Source organism: Theropithecus gelada, chromosome 5 (genome assembly GCF_003255815.1).
Source record: "Theropithecus gelada isolate Dixy chromosome 5, Tgel_1.0, whole genome shotgun sequence".
NCBI classification, from domain to species: domain Eukaryota; kingdom Metazoa; phylum Chordata; class Mammalia; order Primates; family Cercopithecidae; genus Theropithecus; species Theropithecus gelada.
In genome coordinates, this window is record NC_037672.1 from 74,309,304 (window position 1) to 74,321,934 (window position 12,631).

The window sequence follows — 12,631 nt, forward strand, 5'->3', positions numbered from 1 at the left end:
GATTGGCAAAACTGCCAAACATAGTAAAAGTGTCTCCATAATGATTCCAATAGCTTTATTATTGAATTCTTACTCTGTTCCAAACATTGTGCGTAGATCTTAACAGGAATTATTCAATTACAACATCTCAACCACTTAATATTATTCTCATTTTGCAGACAAGAGAATTAAGGAACAGATAACTTAGTTGCCCATAATGGCAGAATTAATGGAATGGAGTGCAATCTAGGCCTAATTTCTGTCAGAGTTCATAGTTCCTCTTTCTTTCCTATCAAAAAAATAAATAAAATAAAAAATTGGCTTTCATAGGTGACAGCATTTATTAAAGCCCTACATGTTTTAAAAACCTATTAGCTCAACTCCTGATTAATGTATTTATTCAATGAGTAAACTACTTTCTGATTAGAATTTTCTTGTAATTTTAAATTAAATAATAAAATAAGACACAGCTTCATAGAATCATACACTGGTCAGGTGAGAAGTCTTCAGAGCGTCTAAGTTAGACTTCCATTCTATCACTATGGAAACACCCAGAATGGTGCCGAAATTTTTCTCCCCATAACACAGCTAGTCATTGGCTGGCAGGTTTCAGGATTCTGTATAGAATTCTTTTCAGTGCATCATACTTAAATGATAGCTATTTACGTGGGTCATTTGTTGGCAATGCATCATAAAAACATCACCCACATACTTGAAAAAGAATACAAGCCATCATCACCATTATTACATATAATTATTCAATTATTTTCGGAGATGATGGTTAGATGGGTTGGGCGTGGCTGACGAATTTGCATTAGAAAAATCTCTTCAAAAAGATTCTATTAAAAAAAAAGTCTTCAATTTCTACCTCTCATCCTTCCAAGTATTACTTATTATTCTTTAATAGAACTGTTGAGAAGTTTTACATTGGGCACAAGGAGCAGTTCCCAGGACCGCGCCTTCCAAATAAAAGCCCACTCTCGCGCCTGTCCCCGACGCGGCGCTGTGGAAGGGAGGTGGGAAGAGCAGAGCAGCTAGAGATAGGGCGGGCGGAGCTGCGGGCGGGGGGGCCATTGGCTTAGAGCAAGAAGGGGCGAGCTCACTAACCGCTTGCTTCCTATTGGACGGCGCAGCCCGTTTTGCGCATGTGCCGCTGGGTTCAAACCCATGCAGGCGCCGAGCGTTCTTGTTTGTTGAGGGCGGAGCTAATGGCGGGGAAGTGTTGTTAGCGCGCGCCTTCCGGATCGCAGCGCTAGCGCCCGTCGCCTTCGACTTAGGGGTGTTGCTTGGCCGCCGCCTGGTAGTCTGGCGGTTCATTTCTTGCTCGGCCTCCTGGAGTTGTGGTCCGTGTGGGCTTCCACCTCAGACCCCTGCGCTGGCTCAGCGGGGCCGGAACATGGCTGCGTCGGGTCTGGTAAGTGCGGGCCCTCGCGCTCCAGGCAAGCGGTTGAGCGGCTGGCTGGGGACACGGGCGCCCGAGGAGGGGGAGAAGGGCTCCAGGCAAGCGGTTGAGGGGCTGGCTGGGGCTGTGGTCCATGAGGGATTTCAGTGGGAAAGCCGCAGGAATTTTTGAAATCAAGTGTGATCGTGTGTCGATAATCGGAGTTAATTTACTGTACTTTTATTATTTCTTAAGTTTTCGTGTCTTCGTCTGTGCCTGCGTCTTACTCTTGAGAGGTGCTTGTAATTTCTGTTGGGGTTTTTTTCCGAGACGGAGTCTTGCTGTATCCCCCAGGCTGGAGTGCAGTGGCGCGATCTTGGCGTCTGCTTTTTAGTCTAGCTCCAGTTCCTAGTCCTCCAAATACTTTTCTCCCCATGGTAGAAGTATTGAAACGCCTTAAAAATGTGCCTTTGCGTCACACTTGCTAGTTGGGAGAAACAGATTATGTAATAAGTATGTCCCGAAATAGTTTGACGTTTTCAGTTCTTCTGTCAAAATGGTGGCGTTATATGCAGTTCTTGAGGCTGATTTATGGAGCATCAGTTATCGACAGTGTTCTTAAAGACAGCTATTAGTTAAAAGGTACAAGCTGTGAATGACTAATGGGGGCGGCAACTCATATTTTGTTTACATATTTCTGGACTTCTTTGGTGTTCACTATTCTATATTTCATACTTTGGTTATGGTTGCTATATCAAACCCGTATCATTTCTTTTCTAATTTATCTCCTAAGAAAATCTTCAGCTTCGATGATCTTCCATTGTGTGACGTTATACATATAAACATAAAGAGTTGTATGAAAGAATAATATAATCTATACTTTTTACTATGAGCACATATATTGTTTACATTATATATAATCAGAAAAAAGCAATAAAGCCATTCTCACTGGGGAGAGAAGCGGAATAAAGCTTACCAGATGCCGGCCGTTCAATTTTTAAATCCTATCATAACCTTAGAATTGTTTTGAGCCCTTAGGAGATGTTTGGTGTATAGCATGCTCATGCTGGATGAAGTTACTTTGAAAATAAATTTTATTCTGCTATATCTTAAATCAAATTGATGATTTACTTTTCTTTCAGGATCATCTCAAAAATGGCTACAGAAGAAGATTTTGTCGACCTTCCAGGTGATTTATATACTTAAGCTTTTAAGATTATTTTTATTCTCATCGTTAATAGATTTTTAAATGAAGAAAGGAAAAACTATCACCTCTGACTAAAATAATGATTTCTATGCCCACTGATTAAGGGTAGTCATCTTATACTAACGGAATGTTAATGCAAGCAGTGCAATGACTTTGTGGCTGTGAAAAAAGAAATTCACCTGATAAAATAGTGGAACCAGGAAGAGGGAGTCTCAGTTCTGACTAAGTGACTGCCATGGGAAAAGCATTTTGTAGAATGAATCAAATGGTAAAATTAGAAGGATGTAGCTTATTCAGTGGGGCAAAAAGAAAAATAATACATGCTATCATGCATTTATTTGTTGGATGCTTATTTGGGTTGTTTTGGTCCTTCTTCTAGTTGTAAAACCTGTAAAAAGTAAATTTTCTAGTTAAATATTTACTAGTAATAGGATGAAAAGCATGTTTTTAAAAGTGAAGGTGTTATTGTGAATAACATCTTGTTTATTGAGCTGTGATTTTAGTAGGTCCGATAGGGCACAGAAGTATGTTATTTTGCTTCCAAGAAGCTTTCATTTCTATTGGGAAGATGTATATGTACATTTGTGAAATACTTTAATGGACAAAAATTAGTACTTATAATACTGAAGTAATGACTTGTGTATCATAGAGAGTACGCCTATATATAATTAGGCATTAACTTGCAGTATAGACAGCCATGTGAGAAATTAGGGATTTCTGTGTTGTTGATATTAAGAAAAGCTTTAAAGTTGTAGTGTAACTTTGGTGGACCTTGAATAGGTTAGGTATTTAAAGACTAAGATAAAGTTCATTCCAGACATAGAAAGTAACTTAGCAAAGGAACCAAAGTAGGAATACATACATTTGTCGGTAGCAGAAACCTGATTTAAGAAGGTTGAATATGTTGGGTAGAAGTGGAAAACAAGACCGTATGAGTTGGATTGAGCCATAAAATGGATATGTTAGGCTTAGGTATCTATTATAGGTTTGAATAAGCTGTCCTAAATCTTCTGTGGAATAAGGGCTATCTGATGTAAACACACACACACATTTAAAAAAGCAAAGATGTTTGATGTTTACAGAGTAGCTTAAGGAAGGGGTTATAGTAATCTAGACTTGATGGAGGTGCTTTTATGCTAAGGTAATAATGACAAGGGGGAAGAAAAGATGAATTTGATAAATTTTGAAAAAGCTGTTGCCTAGACTAATGTGACCTGTGTTCTAATAGTGACTCTGCATTATCACCTTGGAAAATCTGATGTTTCTGGATCTCCTCCTTGAAATAGGTAATAGTAGGAGTGTATTTATAGCTGTAGGTGGTATTTTGGGGTGGTGTCAAGGCCAGAATTTGTAACAGTCACCTATATATATATTCTGGTAGAAAACCGGCCACTAATACTAATTAGGTTTACAAACTGAGGTAGGCCATTTGACCATTTTGGATTTCAGTTAGCCTGTCTGCAAAATGAGGGCATAGGATTCAGCCTAGTGGTTTTTAACTAGATTTGCACCTCAGAATTATCTCCGTCACCCTAGGAAATCTGATTAAATTGGTCTCTAGGAAGTGACCAATTATGTGTATTTCTGCAAAGCTCCAAAAGTAACTTATGCATCTATTTGGATAATTATTGGACTGGATGATATCTGAGATCTTTCAGTTATGAAACTTTATGACGGATGACCTGATAATGCACTGTGGCTCACAATCTTTACTGCATATATAGTACTTTTCGAGCTCTCAAGAATAATAGGAGTGTTGTAGATCAGGGATCAGTAAATTCTGGCTGATAGGCCAGCCAAATGTTTTGTCACAGGTTTTGTTTCAATTTTTTTATTGGAACACAGCCATGCCTCTTTGTTTACATACTGTCTGTGATTGCTTTCGGGCTAGAATGGGAGAGTCGACTGGTTGTGACAGAAACTATGGTTTACAAGCCTAAAATATTTACCATCTGGCCCTTTAAGCAAAAGTTTGTCCACCCTGTTAGAGATGCATGTCAGTTTTTTACTGATTGAAATCCAGATGTTCTTCAACAGGTAAATGGTTAAACACTGTGGTGCACATATAGCATGGAACACTACTTGACTCTAAATAGCAATGAAATATTGATACATTCAACTTGGATTGATTTCCATAGAATTGTGTTGAGTGAAAAAAGCCAAGGGCAAAGGATACGTACTGTATGATTCTAGTTACATATAATTTTTTCCAAATGACAGAATTTTAGAAATGGAGGACAGATTAGTAGTTGCCAGAGGTAGGAATGAGAGGAGGCAGGAAGGAGATGAGAGAAAGGTGGTTATGGTTACAAAAGGACAATAGAGGATCTTTGTGATGATGGAACTATTCAGTATCTTGACTCTGGTTGTTTTGTCTGAACTTAGAGATGTGATACATTGTGTAGAAATAAATACAAACATGAGTATATTAAAAAATGAGTACATGTAGAACTGAAGAAATCAGAATAGCATTGGTAGATTTTAATCAGTATCAGTATCCTGATTGTGATGATATGCTATAGTTTTGCAAAATATTAGCACTGAGGAGAAATAGGTAAAGTGAACAAGGGATCTCTATTATGTTGTGTAGCTGTGTGTGAATCTACAAGCTCAATATAATTTTTAATTAAAATTTATACTGATTCATAAACTGTTAAGATTAATCAATGATACTGAATCAAAAATGCATTTGAGAATTTATAGGGAGGAATCTGTTATTTGGAGATGTGACTGTAAAGTCTGTTAAAGAAGCATTTCAGGACTGATTGGATTCATTCAAAAAAATTTGTGTTTTTGAGATACAGCAGTAATCTAAAACAGCTTTAGACATGGCTGTTCAACTAAGAAATATTATTAATGTAGATTATGATATACTAATTCTTATTAGGAAGGAAAGAGTTCAGTTCAGGGAATGTATAGACCCTCAAGTACTTGTTTTGTCTTCAGATAGTAAAGATATTTTACATATTAAGTAAATTAATATTTTACAATGAGATGTGGAATTTTCAAATAGATGGTAATATAAAGAAATATCTTCTGAAAATGATAGGCTGTATTTTTCCTTTCTTTATTAGGGCACGTGACATTAACACACAGCAAGGCCAGAATGTTCTGGAAATCTTACAAGACTGTTTTGAAGAACAAAGTAAGTCTTCATTTCAAGATGGAATTTGAGGGTTAGATGGATGAAAATATGAATTTGTCATGGTAATTAATACCAAATGCAGCAAATAAAAAATAAAAAATTTAAACCCTATAGGGTTTAAATATATGTAAAATGTTTTCCCTGGTATTTTGAATTCATATGCAATCCTTTGTGTACCTTCTGGTATACTTAGGATAATACTGACAAAAATAATAATTTGACAATAATTTGTCATCCCCTTTAGGTCACATTAGATTACTGTAATCTAGAAGTCCATACATAATTATACATAAGAAAAAGTATTTTATTATTTATTTATTTATTGAGACATAGTCTCACTCTGTCACCCAAGCTGTAGTACAGTGGCGCTATCTCAACTCACTGCAACCTTTGTCTCCCAGGTTCAAGTGATTCTTGTTCCTCAGCCGTCCAAGTAGCTGGGATTACAGGTGTGTGCCACCACGCCTGGCTAAGTTTTGTATTTTTTAGTAGAGACCACGTTTCACCATGTTGGCCAGGCTGGTCTTGGACCTCTGCCCTTCAGTGATCTGCCCTCTTCAGCCTCCCAAAGTGTTGGGATTACAGGCATGATCCACTGCATCCAGCCACAAAAAATAGATAATGAAAACAGATGTGTAGAATTGTTGGGATCATTGGAGAATTTGAGATAATCTTTGATGATTTACATATCTGTTTAAGGAAGTCATAAATTACTGCAAAAACTTTTCCAGTTGCTGATTAACATCAGCAGGTATTGGAATAAGAGAATAAGCCACCCAAAGAAATAGGGGCACTTGACAGAAAAGAATGCTTTCTGTACAAGCTCTTTCTGTACAATATATGAAAGAAGAACTAGCATATATTGATACTTCAGGTGTTTTGTTTGCTTTTCTCATTTCCTGATGCTTCTCAGGAACATTTGAATCTTGAACTGAGGTCTCTACTTGATTGAAGCTAATTGTGGTCAGTGAGTCACATGTCATATACAGCTACTTTTAATTGTAACTAATAGATATTACACTATATCTTGTTTTTGAAAATTTCATACTTTTGTTTTAGGTCTTGCCAATGATTTTAGTACAAATTCTACAAAATCAGTGCTTTATTCCACACACAAAATAAAAGACACTTGTATTCAGTCACGAAGCAAAGAGGTAAGTGATGAAGAAGAGCTGGTATAGGTTTAATATTTTAATGAATGAAGATATATACACAATATACTTAAGTATATTTTAGTTGTTTGTAAGTCTTATTCTTGAAAGGGAATTCTATATTCCCGTTGACTTTCTGTAAAATTAGGAGGTATTTTGTGAAAAGTTTTATTTGATATTTTCTGTGTTGGAATTGGGGTTATGGGAATTAGAATTATCAAATTATAACAAACATTTTTCACTTCCCTAAAATAATACTCAAATTAGATTTTTAGGAAAATGGGCAGCAATCTAAGTTGCTAATCAGGTTGACAGGGTTGGTTATAATCTAATAAATGAAGGCACTTCATTGCTATATGGGGAAATCAATCTTCTATTGATTATAGGTTTTAATTGCTTGCTGTTAGTTTGATCACAAATAAAGTATTGGTTGACTTAACTATACTAAATAGCAGACTTTCAAATAAAGTATTTGAAGCTAATCTAAGGCAAATTATTCAAAAGCACAGTACTAATTAGAAAAATCATATACAAACTGTAAAAGACAATCAACATATTAAACATATGTAGCCTTTTGGTTCCAAGGAATGAAGACAAAACCATTTCTTTCAGAATTGAGAGACCTGAAACATAAATTACAATGGTTTTTGAAAGTTAAAGCAACTTGAGGTTTTCTGGGATAAACTTGACTTGGTCATAAAGTATTAACTTTTTTTGATTCGGTTTGCCTAATACTGAAGATGTTTGCATCTATGTTTATGAATAATACTGTCTTTTTTTTTTTTTTTTTTTAATGTTCTTACAGGGCTTTGGTATCAAGGTTATGCTAGAGGTTCCTCTTCTAGGTAGAATGCAATAAGTCACAGAAGGCTAATACTCCTGCTAAGGCAGCTATTTAAAAAAAATGGAAACAAATTTTAGAGATATGAGAAGCCATGGATACAATAAAGGCTAGCAAAATATAGTCTGTAGCTAATTTGCTCTGCTTCTGAGGCAAAATTCTTCTTTACTGTGTCCCGTTATTTATGGAGGTTTTCGACTCTGGCTGGTAGGTACAGGCATTATTCTAGGTCCTTTGTAACTGGGAGGATATTTCCCCTGAAGGCTTCGGGTGGTTCTTTCTCTGGTTTTCCTACGACACTTTCTCTGATCAATGTTTGATTGAATGCTTGATCTGCACATTCTGCAGTTTTCTCTATGTAACTGTCTCCTGTCCAGTACTTTACCCTGCAAATTCTAACCACTTTCGTCTTCCTGAATCCTCAGCTTTGGCTCCTCAACTGAGGATTTCTCCTGTGTCACATTCTGGAAATGGGTGATGAGAGGGTTTACCTCATTTGTTTACCATCTCAGTAATCATTCTTTTTGGTTTTTCAGTTTCATATTTCTTGAGAATCTTGTATACTTTTTCTTTTTTTAAAATTGATTCAGGCAGAAGGGTAAATCTGGTCCCTTTTAAGACATTTTGAAAATTTATACATTTAAGTCATGTAAGACAGAGAGCAAGACTGTGCTCTAAAGCCAAGGTCCACTACAGTGACTTCTAAATGACTTAGAATGTGTCTTATATGTCTTATGTCTCTCTTTGTCTTTTTACAGTCTTGTTAATGTCTGTGGGATCTACAGTTATATCCCCTTTTTTATTCCTGACTTTGGTTATGTATGCCTTATCTTTTGTTTGTTTGTTTGTTTAGATGTAGGGATTTTGGTATGTTGCCCAAGCTGGATTAGAACTCCTGGGCTTAAGTGATCCTCCCTAACCTACGGAGTAGCTGGGACTACTGCTCGTGAGGCACATGCCACTGTGCCTGCTATGCCTTGTCTTTTTCATTGATTAGTTTTGTCAGGGTTTATCAATTTTGGTCTTTCAGAAAACCAAGTTCGGCTTTGTTGGTCCTCTCATTTGATTGTTTTTAGTTTCAGTATTTTTTTCTTAATTTTATTTTTCATATATTCTTTATTTTTATTTTTATATTATTAATTTTTTTCTAATCCTTGAGATGGATGCTTCCAAACAACAGAGACTTTGTAGGTGTTCGGGTTTTTTTTCAGATAGATCCTTTCCATGCAGCAAGCTTGGCCCAGGCCTTCCACGTAAGAAATGGAATTTGTTTACTTGATTTGAAAATAAAATCAGACTTAAGACTTACCTATCTTACAAGCTTTTCTGTTTGAGAACTTGAGATTCCTAGGTCTGGTTATTACTTCATATTTGTTTGTTTTTAAGTAAAATAAGATACGACTCCTTAGGTTTTATCTGAAACACAGCCGAACTTCATAAAAGAAATTAGTTTTTCTCTTCTGTTTTCTGGGATAACTTGATTAAGCAAAAATGATCTGTTTCTTCAAATTTAGATCATTTGTAAAACATGGTTGGGGCTGTTTTGGTGGGGTGTTTGTGATTACCACTTTATTTAATGATCTGTTACATTCTTTGTATTTCTTTTGCCAGTTTTGACATTTTATAATTTTCTTGAAATATTTCCTCTGTTCTCAGTTTGTGTATAGTTAACTTTATGATCTTTCTCATAGTTAGTACTCTCTTTTTATTGCTGATTTTCACCTTTTTAAATAATCTGTGTTGTTAGAGGTATTTTTCTGTCATTAGCATTTTCAAAGAATCAGCAGTCTATTCTGGTTCGCTATTTTATTCTGTTCCCTATCTTTTTACATAATTTTCTTCTTAATTTGTTGGAAGAATGATTTTAAAACTCAAAGGCATTATGTACATGGTAGTTAAAATAGTTCCATAAATTCCACAAAAAAACAGTAGAGCCCTCTTTTCCTCCTCCAAGTCCAACTTCTTAGTCTTAGCTATTTCTTCCAGGTATTTTGACTCCATATTTCTAAATAATGTTTATATTGCTGTTTCTTGATTTTTTTTTCAGTCTTTGCTATTATTTATTGGCTTTCTACTATGGAAATTTAGACTATTTGTCATATAGTTTCTACTTCCCACCACAACACATAAACTTCCATTCTTTAGTACGACATAATTTTTAGTAGGATTAGTATTTAGTGTTTACGGTATTATAACGACTGTTTCAGTAGTCACAGCTATGTAGAGTACTAATGGTTAAATTTTCTTTATGTACAGCTCTTAGTTTTCTCTTGATTTAATTTTGATTTTTCCATTTTTGACTTTCTGTGCACCTATGACTAATTCGTCACCAGTTTTCTATGACAAAAGTCTAAGTATAAATGTCTTAGTATATGTAGACACATTAATTTATCATTTTCAGCTTTTCTATCTCTGCTCTTTTCTTTTTTTTTTTTTTTCTGGAATCTATCCTTAGACCTGTTACATAGGTTTTGTCATGTACTCTCCCTGTATCACAGGGCGTCCCTTTGCTTTTCTCCTGAATTGCAACTCTTATTTCTTGGATCTTAAATCTTCCTTTTTTCTTGGCCTCTCCTTTTTTGGTGGGACTTATCCTTTAGCAGCTTTCTGAGAATTTAAGACCTTAATTGTTTAAAAATACCATGGTTTTACCTTCATGATGTGTAATTTGGGTGAGTACAGAATTCTAGATTAGAAATTATTTTCCTTTAATTAAAAAATATATTTTTTTCATGTCAAGCCTCCCTTTTAGTCAGGTATATTTTCCCTTAGACTTTTAAAAATGTTGCTTTCTTTTATTTTAGCTTCTCTGTTGAGAATACTGTTTTGATTTCATGATCCTTTGTGACTATTTTTTTCCTCTTTGCAGGCTTTTAGGATCATGTCCTCTGTCTTTAGTGATCTAAATTTTTATTATATTCCTTGACTTTAGGTTCTTCTAACCATTTTCATACATATTTCTTCAGTTTCTGTTTTCTTCAAGTACCTTTTTTACTAACTTTGCTCTTTACCTGGCCTTTTTTCATATGTCCGGTGATCCTTAGCTATCTCTTCTTGTTTGAAAGTGGGAAACTAAAATGCATTGGAAGCTCTATATGCCTAGTAAAATTTGTAAACTGGTGGATGTCACCGTGGTGTAGTTTGGTCCATTTCATTGTTGATGTCCAGGTGTTAATATCTGTAGTTTTCTTTTCTCTTGGCTGGTAAGTATTTCTGACAAAGAAATCTCTCCCACTTGGCTGTTGGAGTCTAACTGTGATTGTTTTCCATTTCAGTCAGATGTGGCAGAGGGGAAAGTGCAGTTTGAATGCTCCTACTTAATATCTCTGGTTTTCATGTATTGCCCTTAACTTCAGCTGTATCTTATGCCACTAATGTCACAGTCTCTCTGATTTAGAAACTCAAGAGAGTAAATATCTAATCTTCTGATAGGTTTGGGAGGGGCTTCTCGGTTTTACTACCTTCTTTTTTTGAGACGGAGTCTCGCTGTGTCTCCTGGGCTGGAGTGCAGTGGCACGATTTCAGTTCACTGCAACCTCCGCCTCCGGGTTCAAGCAATTTTCCTGTCTCAGCCTCTCGAGTAGCTGGGACTACAGGTGTCTGCCACCAGGCCTGGCTAATTTTTGTATTTTTAGTAGAGACAGGGTTTCACCATATTGGTCAGGCTGGTCTCGAACTCCTGACCTCAGGTGATCCACCCGCCTCGTCCTCCCAAAGTATGGGGATTACAGGTGTGAGCCACTGCGCCCAGCCAGTTTTACTACTTTCTATACACACCTTTTTTTTCTCTGACAAAAGACACATTCAACTATACGCACTTTTAACACCCTCTGTTTACGTGCCCCTTCTGTTTTTTGACACAGGGTCTTGCACTGTTGCTGGAGTGCAGTTGCGTGCACATAGCCCACTGCAACCTCAAACCTCTGGGCTCAAGTGATCCTCCTGCCTCAGCCTCCTGAGTAGGTAGGACCACAAGCATGCACCACCACTCTTGGCTAATTTTTTATTTTTACATAGAGATGTGGTCTTGCTTAGTTTCCCACGCTGATCTTGAATTCTTGACCTCTAGTGATCCTCCTGCCTTGGCCTCCCAAAGTGCTAGGATTACAGGTGTGAGCCACTGCATCTGACCTGCCCCCTTTTTTTAGTGGTGTCTTGCAATTTTACTAATCTTTATAGGTTTATTCATAAACAGTGATCTGTCTGCTTCTGGGTTTTCTCCATTGCTAGCATGTTTCCATTCTCTCTGGGTTGCTTAATTACCAGTAATTTGCTTTTCAACCTAAAAATGTTTGCTGACATGTCTCATCTACTCCTTTGTCTTTCTCTTCATCCTTCTGAGTTTGTTTTTAAAAATCTTTAATGAGATATTAAGAGGGAGCAGAGATGAAATGAAAGCCTGCCTCTGTCTTTTTATGGAATTGAATTCCATACTGTGGTCACTCAACAACAGTGTAGTGGATCTGTGTATTAGTCCATTTTCACACTTCTGATGAAGAGATTCCTAAGACTGGGAAGAAAAGGAGATTTAATTTGCCTTACACATGGCTCGGAGGCCTCATAATCATGGCAGAGGGCAAAAGGTACTTCTTACATGGTGGTGGCAAGAGAAAAATGAGGAAGAAGCAAAAGTGGAAACTCCTGATAAATCCATGAGATCTCATGAGACTTATTCACTATCACGAGAATAGCACGGGAAAGACTGGCCCTGATGATTCAGTTATCTCCCACTGGGCCCCTTCCACAACACAGGGAAATTCTGGGAGATACAATTCAAGTTGAGATTTGGGTGGGGACACAGCCAAACCATATCAGCCTGTCATTTATTCATTTCTGTACTGTGCCAATACTGTGTCCAACTTCTGCTACCACTTGTGACAGAGGTCCCACTACCATCCACATTTGGGTGCTTCACTAAAAGGACTCG

The 12,631-nt window shown here is 36.7% G+C and overlaps 1 protein-coding gene across 2 annotated transcripts in view; it reads left to right on the forward strand.

Moving 5' to 3' along the window:
- Window positions 1-1,130: 1,130 nt before the first annotated feature.
- Window positions 1,131-12,631, forward strand: part of CENPC (centromere protein C) — a 72,507-nt gene continuing 61,006 nt past the window's right edge. For both annotated transcript variants that reach the window (XM_025386667.1, XM_025386668.1), the window contains exons 1-4: window positions 1,131-1,393; window positions 2,503-2,549; window positions 5,642-5,712; window positions 6,772-6,866. In XM_025386667.1, coding sequence (XP_025242452.1) covers window positions 1,376-1,393; window positions 2,503-2,549; window positions 5,642-5,712; window positions 6,772-6,866 — 231 coding nt within the window. In that variant the 5' untranslated portion in view covers window positions 1,131-1,375. The remainder of the gene's footprint in view (window positions 1,394-2,502; window positions 2,550-5,641; window positions 5,713-6,771; window positions 6,867-12,631) is intronic.